At 36.1% G+C, this 22,289-nt stretch overlaps 2 protein-coding genes across 4 annotated transcripts in view; one reads left to right on the top strand and one right to left on the bottom strand.

Moving 5' to 3' along the window:
- Positions 1–294: 294 nt before the first annotated feature.
- On the bottom strand, positions 295–2,252 carry LOC115222486. Its single transcript, XM_029792715.1, has 3 exons — positions 2,169–2,252; positions 1,017–1,116; positions 295–896 (listed from the first exon to the last, which is right to left on the bottom strand). The coding sequence occupies exons 1-3, from the start codon at positions 2,250–2,252 to the stop codon at positions 295–297; spliced, it is 786 nt and encodes a 261-aa protein (XP_029648575.1).
- A 19,093-nt stretch (positions 2,253–21,345) lies between these two features.
- LOC115222615 (WD repeat-containing protein 20) overlaps positions 21,346–22,289 on the top strand; it is a 132,583-nt gene continuing 131,639 nt past the window's right edge. For 2 of the 3 annotated variants that reach the window (XM_029792918.2, XM_036511733.1), the window contains exon 1: positions 21,347–21,638. In XM_029792918.2, the coding sequence (XP_029648778.1) occupies positions 21,390–21,638 (249 nt within the window). In that variant the 5' untranslated portion in view covers positions 21,347–21,389. Of the gene's footprint in view, positions 21,639–22,289 lie in introns of all 3 variants that reach the window. The other variant, XM_036511734.1, reaches the window with a different exon arrangement.

Raw genomic sequence — 22,289 nt, 5'->3', positions numbered from 1 at the left:
TTGTTCTGTTGTACAACCAACATAAATTGTGTTTCATGTATTCTGCAGCACACACCAACTGGGAATCTTTACATGTTCCACCTTCTGTATAAATCATAACATTTCTGTTATGATTTCTGATGGAATTCACTTCACTCATGTTGCACAATAAACAGCTGTTCTTTAAGGTACAGCATGCAGATACTCCAATGTTCGTTTTCTTGGAGTCAGATATAGAGGTCCCATGAAGGGATTTGAATGTCTTCAGTAACTGTGTTTTGAATTTCGTCATGAAGATATTTTCAAAATTAACTGTCATGCGGGGGTACCCATGGTGCAATCCTTCACCTGGTGGTAAAATCTTTGTCTAAACTTCATTGTGTTATTTTCTAACACAAACCTCAATAATCTACAGAGAAAATTTGATGGAATACTTTTGTTTGACTGTTTTTCGAAGGCATCCATGCATGCCTCTACCCCTTCATTGTGGTCAATATTGGGGTATAAGGAAGAAACATCCATAGTTACCAAAAAACAGTTCTTAATACAGCCTCGGTGGTTAAAAAAGTTGTTGATTTTAGATACAAAATCAAATGTATCCCGAATATAGGAACTTGATCGTTTTGCAACAGGGATTAGAAAGCCATCCAGCCATTCCAAAATGTTGGCTATGCAGCATTCATATCTGCTGCAAATTGGGCGCATTGGAGGAAATCTTGCAAACTTTTTGTGTATTTTAAGGAGACCATAAAATACAGGTGTTCTTTCTGACCTTAAAATCTTAGATTTAGCCTTATTAACGAAATTGTCTTCCTCCATTTCCAGAATTATTTTGTCAAGTTCTTCTCTGTAATTGGGGTTTGGATCGACAGGTAATTCTTCATATGAAGTTTTGTCATTTAAAACTTCTTCACAAGCTGAAATATACTCAACTTTTGTCCTTTATTATGATAGCACTTCCCTTATCTGCCATCTTAATAACAATAGAATCATTATTATGTTGGAGTGCGTAAGATTGGGAATTTGTGAGGTTATACCAGGACTTCTTTCCACTTGTTTTAAGGCTTTCTCTAATGCCTGCCTGACAAGATTCAAGAAATTCCAGTAGTGCTTGTGAACGTCCATCCCTAACTTTATCTGGAAACCAATTGGGATTCTTTTCAATTCAATTATGCCAGATTCAATCATCATCATTTTTATTTTTAGTAAACATAGGGTTTTCTGACTCCTCGTTGCATTTTTTCTTGTGACAAAGGACAAACTGAAATAGTCCTTGAGCTAGTTTATTCTTGTTGAAATTCTTAGTGCTTGGGCAAAAACTCAGTACAAGCTCTAAGACTGAGACATAATAATAGCCAATGGTATATTGACTAGTAAAAGATTTTTGTACTTTATTTTCAATGAACATGTTTGAATGAAATATAGAGAAAGAATAAAATCTTGTACCAATTATACCTGTACTTTAATTAATTCAAATTATTGTACTTGTACTTCAAGTGGCCAAATTGTTGGCAGTTGACATCTGGAATAATTTTTGTAACAAATCAAACAGGTAAGATGCATTAAAAATTTCAATTTTAGTGTTTATCCATAATGTTATTGCTTTTACAACTGTTAATTAAATTTAACTGCCCATAAAAGTCAAATTTAATCAGCAAGATCAGCTAGAATTACATAACTATAATCCACTGGCATATAAGCACCCACTGACAAAATTTCAAATCTGTATGTAAAAAATTAACAAAGTTACTAGCAAATATTGTGGACACCCCACTTGAACCTGGATAATTCAAAATAATGTGAACAAATAAGCATTACTTTTGATAGATTAATCTGAACACTAAAGGATTAAACAAACCTTATTCAGGGACCTTTTGAGCAAGATGGGCTACTCAACCAGAAGAAAATTCTAATTGGGCCTCACCTGCAAGGTCAGGCACTATTTATCTCAAAACAAGTTAGAAGTTCAAGTCAGTATTATGATTAGGGTACCATATTTTTGGTTTTGCAGAGTGTCCCTTTATCCTTGGTTGGCAGTACCTGTAGAGATCGTGTCTCAATAAAAACATCGATGGTTGTGTCAAATTATCGTAATAATCCCCATGAGTGAAAATATGAAATACAAGGTATTATACAATGGCATGTATGCTAACAGGAATGGAACTGTTAATAGTGACAGTGTCACATACAGCAGGGAGTGTCTGATCAAGCTCTGGCAGGTCATCATCAAGATCAGGATCAGAATCAAAGTCAAAAGTACAAAATGAAATCATTGAAATAGGAAAAAGAGGTAAAAAAAATTGTAATTGAATGCTGGCTGAGAAGTGAGCCAAATAAAAGGGGTTTCATGAAATAAATAAAGAGAATATGTGATGAAAAAGGAGTTTTTGAAGCATCCACTCAGTGACCAGGCAAGGGCAATTCATATGAATGACTGGATTACAGGATTAGGAGTTGAAGAAATCCAGAGAAGAATGAAAAATGAGAAGGAAGAGAGAAAAACAGCAGTAACAGAAAGTGGTAATAAAGGGGTAAGAGATGCAGAATATGAAAGAGAAGAAAATCACTATGTGCCTGAGATTGCTGATGAAGTAAATAATGAAGATCTAGTTGGACAAGTGACAGTAAATGCTGCTCAAAACTTGAATGATGAAAAGAAGGTGATTCTAGAAATGCTGCAAGGTAAAATGTGTGATGGGAACAACGAAGTACCACCAAATGTAAGATATATGGACAGAGGGAAAGCAGGGAGAGTCACAGGCAAAGTAAATGGCATTTTGAGCTTGGTTAAAACAAAATATTAGTGAAACAAACCAGCTAATCCTAGATGCAGCTAATGCTGTACTTGACTTAGTAGGATACAAGTGGAAAACTGAAGAAATGAAAGGAAATGAAAAGAAAGAACCAAACTAGAAGAAGAGAATACAAATGAAGTTGGAAAAGACACTGAAAGAACTGGGGCAGTTGGATAAGATAATCTTTTCAACTCTAGGCACAAGGCTCAAAATTTAGGGGGAGGGGGCTGGTCGATTAGATCGACCCCAGTATGCAACTGGTACTTAATTTATTGACTCCGAAAAGATGAAAGGCAGAGTTGATCTCAGTGGAATTTGAACTCAGAACGTAATGACAAACGAAATACTGTTAAGCATTTCATTTGGTGTGCTAACGTTTCTGCCAGCTCACCGCCTTTGAATAAGATAATGAGAGGAGAATTCAAGAAAGAGGTAGTAACCAGAAAAATGAATGGACAATACAAAATAGAAGAATGGGGAAAACAAACAGTACATGAAGAATTGTCACAAAGGGTGACAGCATTAAAGGCCAAATTGAAAAGATATGATGGTAGATGCAAAAGTTTTGAACAGAAATAGAAGATATCTTTTTGAGGAAATAGAGGGACCAACATCAGAAACTGATTCCTGATGCCGAAGAAAGTAAAATAGTTTGGGGAGAACTGTGGAACAGGCCACAAAAACATAAAGAAAGTGCAGAGTATCTAACACAGGTAGAAAGGCAACTTGCAACTGTGCTATGACAAAAAAGAAACATCAGAATTGATCTCTATACAGTGAAACTGTAGTAAAAAAAAATAGCAAACTGGAAAGGACCTGGTCCAGATGGAGTACAAGGCTATTGGCTAGAAAACTTTACACAGTTGCATGAAAGGATTGCTGCACAACTGGATGACTGCCTGCAGCATGGTCACATCCCTACCTGGATGACAAGTCGATGAATGCAGTTATGTCTCAAGGATCCTTTGAAAGGTAACTTAGCATCAAATTTTTGACCTATAATCTGTTTACCACTTATGTGGAAACTTATGATCAGAAAAACTATATAATCATCTAGAAAGTGTAGTGGTAGATAGATAGTTGAATGATTTCCCTTGTAATAGTTTTGAGATGCAATTCTTAATTATTCAAGAAGCTTGGCGTTTCTCTTCGAAGTTTCTAGAATGCCTAGCGTTCCATTAATAAAAACAGCTTGCTAACATAGCTTTTCGCTTCTTAGTCGATTAGACTTAGAGCTATTCATGTTGTTGCTATGTACATCTATTTCTCTATGCCCTATAACAGATATAACTGAAAGCCACCACTTTGCATAAGGCAGTGAGCTGGCAGAGACATTAGCACGGCGGGCGAAATGCGTAGCCGTATTTCGTCTGCCGTTATGTTCTGAGTTCAAATTCCGCCGAGGTCGACTTTGCCTTTCATCCTTTCGGGGTCGATAAATTAATTACCAGTTACGCACTGGGGTCAATGTAATCGACTTAATCCCTTTGTCTGTCCATGTTTGTCCCCTCTGTGTTTAGCCCCTTGTAGGCAATAAAGAAATAAAAACTTTGTTGTTGTTCTACATTTCCTATCTCTGAACGTTCTTGCAAAGATCACTTCATTCAACTAGTTTCTACTTTTTGATTTCATGTATAATCATCGAAAGAAGAATAGAATATATTTTTATGTAGGAAACATATAGATCGTGTATTTATTCTTTCATCTCTGTATGAACTCTTGTGATAACATACACACAGCCACATTAAACACACAGTACCATCTATATATTTCACTACAAAAGTAACAAAAGTAACAATCTATTTCCAAAAGAGCATAAAGGATGCAGGAAACAAAGTAGTGCAACAAAAGACCACTTATTAGTTGATAAAATAATAATTAAAGATTGTTGTCCCACCCATGCTATCATAGAAGATGGACATTAAACAATGATGATGATGATGCTGACGCATATTGATGGGACTGAATGTAGCATGGTTAGATAACAAAAAAGCATGTGGCATGATACTGCACTGTTGGATAAGTAAAACAATAAGCATATTTAGAGTGGCAGAAAATATGGAGAAAATGGTTAATGAAAGTATGAAACATTCATCATCATCATCATCATCGTTTAACGTCCGCTTTCCATGTTAGCATGGGTTGGACGAATGACTGAGGGCTGGCGAACCAGATGGTTGCACCAGGCTTCAATCTTGATCTGGCAGAATTTCTACAGCTGGATGCCCTTCCTAATGCCAACCACTCTGAGAGTGTAGTGGGTGCTTTTACGTGTCATTGGCACGGGGCCAGTCAGGCGGTACTGGCAATGACCTCGCTCGAATCTTTTACACATGCCACCAGCACAGGTGCCAGTAAGGCGATGCTGGTAACGATCATGCTCAGATGGTGTCTTTTACGTGCCACTGGCACGGAGGCCAGATAGCCGCTCTGGCAACTGTCACGCTCAGATACTAAATTGATTGGAGGATAACAACAACTTGGAAAATTGAACATCAGATGTTTTAGTTGTATTGGCCATGATACTGCTCAGTTTGATATTGCGAAAAGTTAAAATAGCTTATAATTTGGGAAAAGAATATGATCAGACAGATCATTTCCTTTTTATGGATGATATAAAGATTTACATGAAAAATGAGAGACAGCTTGACAGTCTTATATACATACAGTATGCATTTTCTCAATGATGAAGGTATGGAATTTGAGATAGAAAAGTGCACTATTTTGAAAATGAAACAAGATTTGAAGAAAGCCAGGGAATTGAAATGCTAAATGGGCAAACAATGAAAGCGGTTGAAAAAGGACAGTGATATAAGTATTTGGGGATACAGGAAGCAGATGAAATAAAAAATGAAAAAAATTACCTGTAGAGAGTTCTCAAAGAGAGTGAGAAAATTACTACAGTCAAAGCTGAATTTTAAAAATGTCATTGAAGCAATAAATGCATAACTCTAGAGTTGGAATTGCAGACTGGACCAAAGACGACATACAGAAGCTTAACAGAAAAACTAGAATGCTGTTGACAATGTATAGAGCCCATCACCCTAAAGGTGATATCAACCAGCTGTACCTGAAGAGGGACCAGGGTGGAAGAGGCTTAATTGCTATGGAAGAGTGTGTACAAATGGAATGAAAAAGCCTACTAGAATATTTACAGAACAGCACAGAGAAACTGCAAAAGACAGTGAATAAGGAACAAGTGATTAAGTGAGAAATAAGAGAAAAGGACAAGAATGAAATACAGAGTACATTAGACTGATTGAAGAGAAACTTTTGCATGATCAATTTTGGAAAGCCACTGTAGATGTATGTGGAACAAAATACTTGGCTAGGTTAAAGAAAGGGCAATAAAAAAAAAGGAGAGCCTAATTGTAACACCACAGGATCAAGTGATAAAAACAAATAACTTGAGGAAAAATGTGTCAAAAAAATGTAGAGTTTGTGGAACTTGGAATGAGACATTGGCACACAATGTTGTAAAATGTCCAAGTTGACACAGGAAGAATATAAGAAATGGAGGCAAGTCCAAGTTGTAAAAGCTTTACACTGGAAGTTTTGACAAAAATGAAGATTTGAAGCTGGAGATACATAGTATGAACATCTGGTTGAAAGAGTGCTGGAGTTGGAGAAATGTGAGATTTTGTGGGACTTTTCTATTAAAACAGATAAGAGGCTAGAAAATAATAGACCAGACATGAAAATAATAGACAAGGAAAAGCAAAGCTGCTTATTAATTGGTCCATCATGTCTGCTTGATTCCAGGATTGTAAAGAAGACAAAGAACAAAACAAAATACAATCCTTTAAAAGTTGGAATAGAAAGAACTTGGAATATGAAAACTGTAAAGAGATATGAGTTTAAACAGAAACTCTAGTGATAACAGCATAAATGAGGCAGGACCTTGAAGGGAAGGCCTCTCAGTCAGCAGTTGTGCAGAACAAATTCTAAGCAGCAGTACATAATAGAGTAATGTGGATGAAATGGACAAGAGAAGAGGACAGGGTAGTGATTCAATGCTACTTTGAAAGTGAACTCAAAGTGGTACCAAAAAAAACGTATATTAGCACTTTGGTTAAAGAAAAGCATGTTTGATATAACAGAGAAAAGACTGGTGGACCAGTCTAATACTGTTAAGAGAAATAAGTAGATGACAGAACTGTAGATAGAAGATATCCCAAGACAATTAAAAAGGATCAAAAAGTCAAACAGTTAAAGAACACAAACCAAGAAAAAGCAAGATGTATAAGTGATATAGTCCAAGCCAATGAAGAGCCAACAAGAAAAAAACACAAGCACTACCAACCAGGAAGGAAAAATTGACACCAGTGATTTAAATGAGGAAGATCAGGAGAGTTCAGATGAGTTGCAGAAAGTAATAAGTAAAGAAGAAAGAAAAGATTACCAGCTAAAAAGGCTGGTAATAGAAGGAAGTTGCTAGATATTACAAGGCAAGTAGATTCTCTTATCAGTGGGATTGAAGCTAAAAATATATGTGACACTAACTTATTGATTTATGCAGGAGGAATAGTAGTTACTAGAAGAATAGGTATTCTTCAAGAAAAGAATAGGAAGGAGTAGATGTGGAAAAGGAAATTAGAAAATGAAGAGAAGACTTTAAGACAATATCTGGCTAGAATAGAGCAGGACAAGTTAGGAAACACAAGATTAAAATCTTTTCTTGACAAAAAATATCTAGTCAAAGAGAAAGGATTTGGGACAGTCACAGATGAGCTGAAAATGTGTCTTGTAGTAATAGCAGGTAAGCTTTTCAAATATCAAAAAAGAATAGATCAGTATCAACAGGACGAATTGTTTGAAACAGACTGGAGGAGATTTTATTGCCAAATAAATAGTGTAGAAGATGAGAAGCCTAATGCAGAAAAAGCTAGAAAATTCTGGAGTGATATTTAGAATCATAATGGAAGTGTAACATAGCTAAAGAAAGTGAGGGAAGAAGTAGTCAGTAAGAAGTAGCCAGATCTAAAACTAGCTGGTGCATTAAGTGTAAGGAAGAATGCCAAAATGGAAGGGCTGAGGACCAGATTTAGTTCAAGGGTGTTGGTTAAAGAAATTTAGTATGTTACATGGGAGACTGAGGGAACAACTTCAAGATTACCTTAATGGAGGAGTCATACCTAATTGGATGACTAGAGAGAGAACACAACTCCCTATGAAAGACAAAAGCAATGGCAATATAGCTAGTAATTATAGACCAATCACTTGCTTACCGTTAGTGAGGAAGCTGTTAACAGGAAGGCTTTCAGAAAACATTTATGAGCACCTTGACAGCCAAAATTTATTTCCAAAAGAACAAAGGGATGCAGGAAGAAGGTTAGAGGAACACATGATCTATTGTACATTAGACAAAGCAGTTCTAAAGAAAGTGAAATCTAGAAAGAAAAATTTAACAATAGCATGGATAGATTATAAGAAAGCCTATGACATGATTCTACACTCATGGAGTAGTGAATAATTGAGTGTATTCAGTATTGCTGAGAACATAAGAAATTTAATTAGCGATCACTTGAAGAAACGATAAGTAGATATTTAGTCAATTGATACATCTCTAAGGAAAGTTGATATCAAGAGAAGAATTTTCCAAGGAGACTCGTTACCCCCTTTAATGTTTGTCCTATGTTTGATACCGCTTAGTTTAGTATTGAGAAAGGCAAAGGCAGGGTATTAGTTTAGTGATAGTAAAGAAAAAAATTAACCATTTGCTCTACAATATTACAGGCACCCACCCCCCACTAACTAAACATAGACACACATAGAGATATACGCATGCGCAAATGAAGACACATACAATAGAAATACAAAATACAAAATGGCTGACCGTTAGTAAGGAGAGACACACAAATAAGAAAGAAGAAAGCAAAGGACCACTGATGCGGTCACAGGAGTGTGATGAAAGAACTCTGGCCGAAATAAAATTAAGATTAATGTAAAAAATAAATAACACTGAAGCAAAGTAACACCAAATATATAGTGCATGTGATTTTATTGGCTAAACGCTTTCGTCTATCTGGTAGACTCGCAAGGTCCCTCTTCCAAAATTCACTTGTCTGTGACAAAAAATACTCCTCCAGTACTGTTCTGATCTCATCTACAGAATTCATATTATTTCAGTCAAAATGATTTTGAAGACTGTGGAGTAAATGATAATCAGATAGGGCAATGTCTGGTGAATAAGGTAGGTGGGGCATCGTTTCCCATTCAAACTGCTCCAACCTTTGGAATGTCATCCTCACTGTATGTGGCCAAGTATTATCCTGTTTTGAAACCAAAGATGGTTGTTTTTCTTCTGGCACCGACTTAAGCTGCTCACAGTAGATCTCCTTTGTTATCATTTGGTTTGGGTTTAAAAGTTCAAAGTGGACTAAACATTTCATATCCCACCAAACAGATAACAACACCTTATGTGGGTGAAGACCTTCTTTAGCCAGGAGTGCCAGTGTTTCTCCTTTCCCTACCCACTGTCTTCAGTGCTTGACATTTTTATAGAGAACCCATTTCTTGTCACCAGTCACTATTTGATCCCTAAAAAGTTCATTTGTGAGATGTGACAGCAAAGAAGAGCACACATTCATTCTCTGCATGCGATTAGACTTGGAAAGTTTGTGACGAACCCATTAACCCAATTTGCTGACTTTTCCAATGGCACACAGGTGTCAATGAATGATTGAATGACCAAATCCAAGCTTCTCTGCTAGCTTTTCAACAGTAACAATGGGATTTTGGTTCAGTAGGGTTTGAAGGACATCTTTGCCAAGCTCTACAGATCTTTCAAGATGAAGCTCATCTTCTAGGATCTAACTTCTGAAACCACTGTTGACATTGGCTTACGCTTATTGTCCAATCCCCATATACTGCATTAATATTCCTCACACTTTCTGTTGCGTTGTCGCCTTTATTGAACTCATAAAGCAAAATATGCTGAATATGCTCTTTTGTCACTTCCATTATAGCTTTGAAAAAATAACTGTTAAAATCAAACTGCACTCTTCAAAACTTGCACTAAGAATAAGTACAACATAAAATTACCACCTGCTTTTATAGCAAGTTAATGCAGGTAGTTTATTCCCCCCCCCCAACTTTAAGTTCATGCAACTGAAAAAAACCACATTATTTATGGGATAACACAATGGTTGCATTTCTAAGCTGTATAAAGCAGTTGAGGCATGAATAGACAACTCAGATGAACATCAAAAGTGGAGAGAGAATATGAGATACTAATAATAATGATAGGCACAAACGCTGAAATTTTGGGAGAAGGGGCTCGTCAATTACATTAACTCCAGTGCTCAATTGATATTTACCTATTGACCCTGAAAGGATTGAAGGCAAAGTCAACTTTGATAGCATTTGAACTTAGAATGTAACATTATAAAAGCACCCTTTTGGCAATAAGGACAACATGCAAATATACAAGAAATGGCCAATAAAGAAAATGCATACCGGATTGGTCAATATTTATTAAGACAGGACTGCCTCCCCAGTATCAAACCAATTTGGAGTTGAAAAGTTAGCTAGCAGTTTGATCCTTTCCCCAAAACACAGGCACGAACGCTTCCTTTAAGGGGATAATGTCAAAACAAGGCAAAAATTAACTAGGGAAGAAACAAGGACATTCTAGAGACCTATTATACTGCAATGTACATTCCACCAAGCAAATCTAATACAGACCAAACATAGGAAGAATAATCCAATTAATAGATCAAATATATATAACAAAAAATTTGCTAATCTTCACAGGGACATCATAAAGATTAACTGTTGATTGACTTGGCTATCCAACAGATTCAAATATATTCAGGTCAATAGTCATACAAATGAGAATGCAAGACATTATTCCACTGTATAAGTGGTATACGGTTACAAGAAATATGCAAACCAAGATCATTGATGAAATTACCCCTGACACTAATGTAAATGAAACTGATTATGGTCAAAGTGGAAATACAGAGACTAAATTTGACAATCTCAAAACAAACATTTTAACCAAGTGGGATGGTCAAACATACTGAACTGAGAAATCAAAATGATCTCCCCAAGATTTGCAACTCAAAACAAAAGGGTAGAATAATAGGTAACATAAATGCAAGATCTTACACACTGAATAAACTACTCTATGCAGCAGCTTAAATAGCCACTGCACTGTGAGGTAGTCATGTAAAGAGAAAGACTTCATATATAAACAGGAAACCAGTATGGCAAAAGAGAATTAGAAATAAAATTAATGTACTCAGGTCTGATGTTGAAATACTCAAGGTCATCAAAAGCAAAGAAAATGTTAAAAAGTGTAAAGCTAAGATATTGAAAAGAAAATATGACAGAAAGGATAAGTGAAATCAATGAAACATTCCAAAAAAATCAAGTGAGCAGTCCAAGCCAAAGCAGCCTGTATAAGAAAAGATCCAACTTTTTCAAGGACAATGATGTTCTGAAATAATCCTAAGGACTTCTAAAGAAAAATTGTAAAAGCTTCTACCAAGGTGGAAGGACAAAAGTTTTGGAAACTAATCTGGTTGAACACCTAAGAACACAGTTGTGATGCTTCCTGGATCAATCAGCAAATCAGACATAAAGAACAAATATAGAAAGAAGATATCTCATTTGAAGATCTCAGTTTCAGAGTATTAACTGATTTACTCTTTAAGTAAATCATGTGCTTCACTTCACTAGTTATTTTAAGCATCTTGGCAACTATCTCAGGTAGCCTAGCTGCTTTCCCTACTTTCAAATCTCTTATTACTGTTGTCAACCCAGATGACTGGTCTCTCTGTTGAGTCTACATGGGACAGATGCTCTCTTTCTCATGCATTCCCTGCTTTCAACAACCTCTCATAGTAGCACTTCCATACCTCTTTCTTGTCAGCAACTGCAAATGTACTTTTATTTCAAATATTTTTCCTCCAAACATCTCAAAGTTCTATAGTATGCTGTCTAACAATGTCCAACACTACATGTCTCTGACCCCCATGATATGGAATATGTTGAAACTTCTCTAATTCTACCTCTCCCCTTGCTAGGTATAATTCCTTTCTACTCAATATTTTTCTATGTTATCCTTTTTCTTTCAGTTCTTTATAATTTGTCTCTTTACTGCAATAGCCCTGTCTATAGTATTGCTCCACCACTATGCCAATTGGCATTTGGCTGGGATCTTGCACCAGCCACAGATCTGATGTGTAACTCTTAATGATTGTCTAGTATGAAGTGCCAATTTTGTTCTATATTATATTGTATGTCTTGTATGTCTATTTCTTCTCTTCCCTAGTATCATAAGCATCATCTAATACCTCTCGGAATCTATGATCAACAAAGAGCTCTTTCAGCTATGTAAGTGCTACGGAAGGACCGTAGTTAAACTCTCAGTCCGATAATGATATGAGTGAGGAGTCTAATGCGGGTCTTGTATGAACATGTATATGTTAACTAAAACGAGGCAACAAAGCCAAGGCTGTGTGGGATTTTCAGGACATTTATAAAGAGAAAGTCTTACAGTTGTTTCTGGGATATTAGAGATATCTCTTCATCAGAGACAATGTTAGATTGTTAAATAGAGGGAAATATTAGTGTTCAATATGGAGTTATTTTAGAAAAGGAAGCAAATAAGGAGTATATAGGGAAATACGAGAATGAATGTAGAAATAAAAATAAAAATGTATAAAGATGTTATTGTGGTAGTACCATTATCCAAGGAAAGTGGTATGTAGCACCAAATAAAAAAGGAGAATCCATATTCAAACTGGGACTACATCCAAAAAAAGTTATGCACTGTGTTTGGTGGGATACAAAGGGTGTTGTCTATTATGAAGTACAAACGTGGGCAGAAAAGTTCATAAGCTAACTATGCTGGGGTAATTATGAAAGGCTATCAAGACCAAACACCCAAGAAAATTGATGAAAGGAGTTTTGTTTTTTAGGACAATGCCTCAGCACACAAATCCTTCATTTCAATGACTGATGTGCATGATAGTGACCTTCAATTGGTTGATAACTCTCCCTATTCTCCCCATTTTATCCCATCTGACTATCATCAGTTCCCCAACATAAATCCAACTCTAGGCTGGGAATCAGTATCGGAGTGATGAAGGCATCATATGTGCTGTTGATGACATTTTTGAGCAACAAGATGAAAGCTTCATCATTAATGGGATACAAGCACTATAACACCAATGGAAGAAGTATGTGAACCAGCAATGGAGTTTTGTTTCGTGGGTTTTTTTTCTTCTCCAGGTTATTTTACATGCTTTCAACGAGTGTGATATTGAAATCATGTGTAAACAGCTCCTTTCCCCAGAAAAGGAAAGATTTGGCTGCTATTTCTTGCACGCCCTGCTACCATGTAACAGGTATTTTGGGGTCCTCTATTGCAAATAGCTGTTATGTGGTAGCAGGACGTGTTAGAAATAGCAGCCAAATCCTTTGAGGTGGGATATGTTGAATGCACTCCAAAAAACCTATGGAAAAATATCATTTCACACTAAGCTTATGAATGGGTCTTTTATGGAATATTTACTGTGTTTTTAAAGTCATTTTTACTTTAAAATATATTTTTAAATATGCCAAAAAAAATTTTTGTAATATTATTCACCTGAAAATAATTTAAAAAACATAAAAATATTGTCTGTTTAAAGAAAGCTAAATATAATTACCAAAATACCTCTGCTGAAGTATACGAATCTCAGAAGATGCTCAGATAAGAAGTTTTGTCTTTTCAACCTCGTTCATCTACTCTTCTATATCTGCACAGATCATAAACCCTTTATTAGTTCTTTTCATTATTCTGTCTATTTCATAACCATGTCAACATATAAATATAGTTTCAATAGTTTTGTCTTCCTTGTTGTTGCCTTAAGATAACCTTAGTTCACACGTATCCTTAACCACAACATTCATTTATTCAAGTTTATCACACAGTCACTTATTTCTCTAATTTTGTTACAGATTGACTGACTGAAAACTCTCAGATTTTTCAATTTATTTTACTATTATCAATGCTCTTGGAGTCCCCTACTCGATTTTTTAATACCTCTGCCAAAAGAATACATAACCAGAAGATGCTCTCGTCTAAATTTGCTAGTTCATGGTACACCAGCCCTCCCACCCCTCCACCTGTACCGGAAGTACTATACTCTGTCATCCTTTGGTTGTCTCTCACGAACACTTCTAAAGGCTTTATGCCATCCCCATCCCTACTTAGGGCTTATCTCCCATGTAAGGTAGTGATTATATAGTGCATAAATATGATGGTGTAGTGTATAAAGGTTGGATTGAAGGCTATTGTTTGTTTATGAATTCTGCCAAATGTGAGCTTTCTTTTCAGGTACATGATGCTGCTGTCCCCTGTCCAAGGGTCTCACGGGCCAACACCATCGGGGTTGGTACTCTCAACGTTGACACTCTGAAAGGTAGGTCTGGTGAGATTCTTGAAATGCTTGAATGGATATGTGTCAATATGTGCTGCGTTCCGCTAGGTTCCTCATAAGTAAAGAACACAGGTACAAGATTTTCTGGGCAGGGAACACTGACAGGGTCAGGGGGCATGGGTATAATTCTTGCGGAGAAATGGGTGGATAAGGTAATCGAGGTAGTCAGAGTATGTGACAGAATACTTAAGATTAGATTAGTGCTTCATCATGGGTTAGCAACCATTATCTTGGCCTATGCCCCTCAGCCAGGGCTACCTGATGGACAGAAAGACCGATTTTATGAAACTCTCTTGCAGACTACATTGTTGATGAATGACAGGGACCTTCTCTTTGTGGCTGGTGATTTCAATGGACATGTTGGACAACATACAGAGGGCTTCCATGGCGTACATGGAGGCTACAGTTTTGGTTCCCGCAATGAGGAAGGAACCAGGCTGCTGGAGTTCCGCGACACAAATGATCTTATGGTTTGCAATACTAACTTCAGGAAACCTGCCAGTCACCTAGTCACCTACCGTTCTGGCAGACACACTAGCCAAATTGACTGCAACCTCGCCAGAAAAAGGGAAAGATGGCTGCTTATAAATGCCAAAGCCTTCCCAGGCATGTAAAAGCACCCACTACACTTCGAACATTAGGCCTCACTGAGGTAATGACTAGTGACTGAGACCTTCGGAAATATGCAGTGCATGAGAGGACCTGGCAAGCCAAGTGAGACAATAAACCATGACCTATGCCAGGGGTGTAACCAGCCCACTTATATGTACCTTTCCTTCATTGGACACTAAACTCTGCTTGCGAATACTTGTTAAGGCAAGTGAAATCAAAATCGAATCAAATTTGATGATTGGCACCTGTGCCAGTGGAGCACTAAGAGCACCATCTGAGCATGATCGTTGCCAGAGCAGCTGACTGGCTTCTGTGCTGGTGGCATGTAAAATGCACCATTCGAGCATGATTGTTACCAGCGCCGCCTTACTAGCACTTGTGCCTGTGGCACGTGAAAAAACATTTGAGTGAGGTCGTTGCTAGTGCTGCTGGACTGGCTCCTGTGCAGGTGGCATGTAAAAAACACCATTTGAGCGTGGCTGTTGCCAGTACTAGCCCTCGTGCCGGTGGCATGTAAAAGCACCCACTACACTCTCGGAGTGGTTGGCATTAGGAAGGGCATCCAGCTGTAGAAACTCTGCCAGATCAGATTGGAGCCTGGTGCAGCCATCTGGTTTGCCAGTCCTCATGGAAAACAGACGTTAAACAATGATGATGATGACTGTAAAAACAACATACATTTTTGAAATCGAATTTACTTAAAAATATTTCTAAATGATTAAAATATTGTGTTTAACAAAAGCAAGAATACAAACATTTATTGTAAAAAACAAATAGTATTTTTTTGTTGTCAAATCACTGTCCAATTGAAAAGTAAGAGTTTCTTCCCTTTCAGGATAAAGTTATTTTCGGAATATTTTCCCCATTCTGCACCGTTTTGGATATTTATAGCCTGAAACCCCCTAATATCTCAAAAACCATTTGTCCGATTTACATGAAACTTGTTTTATTCCATTCATATCAACATTTCAGGAGCAACTTAATTCATAGTATTTTCCCATCATGCACCAGTTTGGCTGGGTAACATTGCAAGCAAGCAAGATTCAAGCTGACTTGAAGTATTTGTTGGTTTCCAATCTTGAAATGTGATAGGTCTTTCTTTCCAACCTTATGTATGTGTGCAAAATTGCATATGTATGTGTGTGTGTATATATATATAAAAAATTAGAAAAAAACCACCTTTTATCAATTCAAAATGAACAATTAAATTACACCATCAAGAAAATTACATATAATAGAAATATCAAAATGAAAATAACAATAAAATGTCAATGATTAAGTAAATTGCAAAAAAAAAAAAAATAAAAACGTATATAATTGTTTTTTTTCTAATTTTTTATATATATATTATATTATGTGAAATTTGATTTAGTATTTCTAATTTGAATTTTTTTCCCTGTAAGTTTGGATTTTATTTCCTCAAATAATAATTATATATATATATATATACTTCATTCTTACATTTGGTCTGCAAGGTTCTTGAATTCCTGTGTTGAAACAAACCTTGTGTTTAGGGAGGGTCATTATGCCAATAAAAAATTAAATAAACACACACATACTGATTCAATATCACTTCTTTATTTTACCAACTGACCATCCATTGATTTCATTAATGTATTAATTGAACAATTAACGAATTGTTAGTTCTCTCTGTCCTTTCATTGCTATTCACGACCTCATCAGTGCCACACTCTCAGTCTTCAACATATTTACGAGAAAGGTGTTGGAAGGTATTCTATACAGTATATCCAATGCAAGCTATAGACACATAAACAGAGAAAGTAGTATTTATATGTAACAGATGCAGGAACAATAAATGCGAAGGACACATGAGAATAAGATTTTCTCAAATGCTCAGGAAGCTCCTTAGAGGTTGCAGACAGTTTGTTACCTAGGTGACACAATCAGCAGAGGAAGACGATGTTCTGAAAGAATATAGCTGCTAGAATAAGAACAGGATGGGGAAAGTTCAGAGAGTTATTACCTCTGTTGGCAGCAAAAGTTTTCTCTCAAATTGAAAGGCAGATAGTAGGTGCTTGTATATGAATATGGTAGTGAGATATGGGTCCTGAATGCAGAGGACATGTGAAAACTAGATAGGAATGAAACTAGTATGCTTCACTGGATGTGCAACATCAGTGTGTATGTATGAAATACATTAAAGAAGTATCTGACCTCTACAGATGGGTAGTGTGTACTTGTTGGATTTTTGCTTTCACTGAATGCATTGATATTGCATCAAATTTTAATATTGTAGATATATTGCATCAAATTTTGCCAAAAGCTTGATGATACTTCAGTATCATCAAACTCAAACCATCTAGAAGATTCAGCAGGCCTTTGGTAATGATACCATGGACAAAACTGAGACCAAGAAGTAGTATAACAGCTTCAAACATAGCTGCGCCTCAGTGGAGAGCAAGGCATGCCATTCACAAGCTGAAATGAAGAATCAAGTGAGAAGGTTTAGTGAATAGTCATGGAAGACTGCTGTGTAATAATTCAGGAAATTGTTCATGATGTGGAAATAAGCAGAGGAACATTGTATTCCATTTTAATGGAGGATTTGTGCATGTGGAGGGTATTGGCAAAATTAGCCCCCAAGGTGCTGGCAAAGCAGCAGAAGCAACTGTGCAAAGAAATCATTCAGGAAATGCTGGACTGTGCAAACTATGATCCAGACTTCATGAAACCATCATCATCATCGTTTAACGTCCGCTTTCCATGCTAGCATGGGTTGGACAGTTCAACTGGGGTCTGGGAAGCCCGAAGGCTGCACCAGGCCAGTCAGATCTGGCGGTGTTTCTACGAACAGAAATCTGATGAGCATGAACTACATGTCCATATTCTAGGCATAATGGCTGGGAACTGAGGTGGCCTACCAACATGAAAATTTTCAGGTATGTACCACAAAGGTGGAATCACCTCCCACCCAATGGATTTTACTCATGTGGCATTAGTTTTGGGAGGAAAAAATAAAATTAGATACTTTTGAATGCTCTTTGTAGGACAAAATACAAGTGTTGAGAGAAAAAATTAGGCATAAGAGGTATTAAATGTAGCAGTAAGAGAGAAGACTGCTATGGTTTGGTCATGTGATGCATATAGATGAAGAGAGGTGTATAAGAAGTGCCAATCACTTGAAGTAGATGGAACTTGTAGGGAGGGCTGATCTCAAGTTGTTGAGCTTCAGGGACAAGCCTACAATGCCTGGTGATATGGTTCTTGGAGAGACCTGTCCACCTCAGTGAAAGTAAGTTTTGGAAGCACTGTGTTTATTGTCCTCTCCACTCATATGTTACATTGATTCACATCCCCCCACCATCAATGAACCAAACTACCTCTTATCATGCACTACACCTACTCATCCCCTTATTTCCTGCAAGCTCCCCACTCATCTATTTCTGTTCACCTCATGCCTTGAGGGGCCACCTTGATACCTTATCCCCACTATCTCTTCACAGCTTGTGCTGATAAGTCGTTCCTTCCTCTTCTAAGTGTGAGTAACCTGTAACTTTTATACAAGAATCTGCTCTGTCCCTCAAACTTTTACCCGCCACCATCCCATATCGCTATGTTGACATCTTCTCCCATAAGGTTTGTAGTTTTGTGAGCTGCATGGCAAACTCAATAGTGTCAGTAACGCATAACTCAGTTCGCGCTGTAAAGTTGGAGGCATTAAGAAGGGCATCCAGCAGTAGAGACCATGCTGAAGTAGCCATTGGAATATGATGCTATCCTTAGACTCACTGGATCCTGTCAAACTGTCCAACTTGTGCCATCATGGGATATGGAGGTTAAAAGAAGATGATATATAAGTATATAAATGTAAAGGCGTGTGAGTTTATGTGTGCATATGTAGAGGTATGGGTATATTACCTATACATGTAGATGTATGTATTGGTCTATATATGTGTCTTTATATCAAAACAAAGACATATGAACATGTATATCAAGTTATATGGACTAGTGTATGTGTAGAAGTAAGCATCTCATATCTCTATATTTCTGACAGACTGTATGGCAATTGAACATAGCATCTTTTCTGTTGATAAGAAACCCTCTACTCTTACTGCTTAGGTATTCAAATAAATTCTCGATCTTTTTGAAGTACTCAGCATTTTGAACCCATTTAGTTCTGTACAGAGCAAAGGCCACAGCATATCAGTTTCCATGTTTGGCAATGACAGTCCTTATCAGGTGATTTGACCCATATTTCAGCCAGTTGTCATTCTGATGCGTTTATTAGTGGGAGGTAGATTAATAGAAAATTCCAAGCAGTATAATGTCAAATCATGGTTATAAATTGAGATGCATGGGAAGTACAATGCCAAGGACTGCAGAGGAGAAAGAAGACTTATAGAGGTTTTCTTGGTTTGCACGTACCCATGATGCCATTCTGATATAATGTAAAAAGATCACCTTTCACCAAGCACTAAGACTTAACATTTTCTAATCTTGTCCAACATAACATTTTCTCCTCTTGCCAAGCATGAACACATAACATTTTCTCTTTTCACACACTAACTACTGGAATTTGGCATAACAGCTTCATGTAAAACAACAACTATAACAGTCTATAAATAAGCATGGAAACTAAAATCTAAATATTGTAGTTGGGTTTGTTTGGGAGAGTAGAGCCAGATCAAATAATCCAGCTCTCAGTTAACTAATCCTGTAAATCTATTTCACCGCTGAATTAAGTCTGTAAAAACCCGAATCTACTAAACTGTTATAACATAGCTTAAGGTTACTTTTGTCATTTGCTGTACAATCTTTGATGATTTGATGATGCAATCTGATTGAGAGGTAATTCCTCGCATAAGGTATTTTTTATTAATGAAACGTAAGTAAGAATGTATTGAATAAACATAACAATTTTATATTCATTCTTGTTTTCTATATGTACTGGGCATTAATAATGTCAATGCAGAACTTCCACAAGATATTTAGAAAAACAACCTGATTTTTCTTCATGACTATGTCTTTCGAATGAAGTTCTAAACACCGGTTATGTTTATCGTTTATAAAGCACACACTAAACACACACACATACGTGTATGAGAGAGAGAGAGAGAGAGAGAGAGAGAGAGAGAGAGAGAGAGAGAGAGAGAATACAACGAAGTTATTTGTGGACACAGACATGTTTGGGAAAACAGACCATGCATGCATTTAACTTCGAATACTTAAATCAATAGTTGAGAAAGTGTCAATGTAACTAATATTGTCAGTGGTTGGAAAGTGATTTATAACTCAGAAAATATAATAGAGTACTAGAGAAACAAAATATTAAACAGTTTGAAAGGTGACAGGCAAAACTGCAATGGTTTGTAATGACGCCCCCCCCCCCACAAATTCCTATCAAAACATCAACAATAATTCTTTTGCATTTTGCCCAGCAATTTTGATAGCATCGACCTCAATATTTCACTAGTGCTTTATTTCACCAACCCCCTAAAAGGATTAAAGGCGGATTTGAACTTAAAATGTAAAGAGCCGGAAGAAATGCCGCTTAGCATTTTATCCGACGCACTTAAAGATTTTGCCAGCTCGACGTCACAATAATAAAAGACGACTGTAACAAATGTAAAGCAAAACATTTAGTAACTTGACAAATCGTCTAAAATATAAACAAACTAAAGAATTGGCATAATAAGAATCAAGAGATCTGTCAAAGTTAATACGTCTATAAGATTTAATCGCACCGAATTTTTAAATTGACGACTACCGCCGTTAACAAAGCCTTTAATAGACAAGTTCGCACGATAAAGAAACAGCTAAAATAATTTAACACAAGAATATTTAGAGGTTACAAAAGAATAATTAACACGCGAAAGCAGAGATACGTATGTATGGGGGGGGGAAATGCTTCGAAATTTAAAGCACAGCTTACGTACATATGAGCATTTGAGATACAAAGGATTACAGATAATTTAACATATAAATAAAGAGAATAAATTATATGAATGAGGAAGTGGAAGTTGGTAAAATTTTCACAAACCTTAATATCATGTAATTAATAACGCTAACAACAAAGAAGTCAAAGTTAAAAATTCCAATCGATTAAAAAGATAATCAATGAAGAAACCCAAAAAAGTCTTTCTCATGTGTGTATGTGCGTTTGTATATATATATATATATATTATATATATATATATATATATAATATATATATATATATATATATATATATATATATACATATATATATACACATTATATACATATATACGTACACACAAACACGCGCACACCTATATATGTATGTATGTATATATATATATATATATATATATATGTATATATATATATATATATATATATATATATATATATATATATATATATATATTTATATATGTATGAATGTATATATATGTATATATATATATACACACACACTTGAAACTGTTAGATTACTAGATTCAGATATAAATTCTGACATAAACAATACGTAACGAAAACTACTTCGAACACGTGTATTGGTTTAACTTGGAATCGGAAGCGACACTTAGATTTTGCGCAATGATACGATATCGGGTACCTGTCATCTTAGCATAGACCAAACATGGCGGCTCAGAGTGAGGGTGGAGGAAAAGATGATATAAAAAGCCAGTTTGGCACTCGGGAAGGAATATATAAACAAATGCATTTGTCTGAATATTCGAGACCAACGAGGGCAGCATACAATGGACAAGCAAATGCGCCCGTTAAAGTCTCCTTCATCAATGTTAACGATGCTTCTGGGTATCCTGATCGAATATGTTTCAATGTTGGAAGGGAGCTTTACTTCTATATTTACAAGGGTGTAAGGAAGGTAAGTGTCCCAAACATTAGCATTCTCTTTTTTTTTTCGCACTACTAACTAAACTGTTTTTTTTTTCCATTTGAAATTTTTTTCTTAAACATATGGAGGTCCCGTTATATATTTGTATGTCTGGCTGCCAGCTTGTCCCTCCTCCATTTCTGTGTGTTCTTTCTGGATCCATGAACGGTAGACAGTCATCGTATTATTACACCCTCCATTCATCATCTTAATGTGTGGATACATGTGTGCAAGTATGTGTGTGTGTGTAATGATTGTATGTGTGCATGTGTACGAAGAAAATATATGTATATATGTGTATGTCAGTATAACAGTGTATATGGATGTTCATTTATATGGATATGTATATATAGGTATTTCTATGTATAACATATATGTATATGGAGAAATACGATATAGCTTTGTATGTGTTTAGTGCATATGTATATGCATAACATTTACGTATATGTGCAAAATATATGCACATATAGAACGTTGTAAATATATATAGATAAGTATGTATATGTCTGTATATGAATACATGTGTGTGTGTGTGTATATATATATGTGTGTGTGTGTGTGTGTGTGCACGTATATAATGCATCTAAATATATCAATGCATATATTTATATAAATATATGTATATATATATATGTACCTATA

This window comes from Octopus sinensis, linkage group LG20 (assembly GCF_006345805.1).
Source record: "Octopus sinensis linkage group LG20, ASM634580v1, whole genome shotgun sequence".
Taxonomy (NCBI): domain Eukaryota; kingdom Metazoa; phylum Mollusca; class Cephalopoda; order Octopoda; family Octopodidae; genus Octopus; species Octopus sinensis.
The sequence above is the reverse complement of the archived record's forward strand: the minus strand, read 5'-3'. Positions and strand labels throughout refer to the sequence as shown.

Bases quoted from the DNA above. Each gene is read 5' to 3' on its own strand.
- LOC115222486 (XM_029792715.1), bottom strand. From the start codon at position 2,252: ATGATTTCATTTTGTACTTTTGACTTTGATTCTGATCCTGATCTTGAT. The intron at 1,117-2,168 runs GTATGTGACACT...ATTGGTTTCCAG, and splicing joins TTGATCAGACACTCCCTGCT to ATAAAGTTAGGGATGGACGT. The intron at 897-1,016 runs GTATAACCTCAC...AGTATATTTCAG, and splicing joins ACAAGTGGAAAGAAGTCCTG to CTTGTGAAGAAGTTTTAAAT.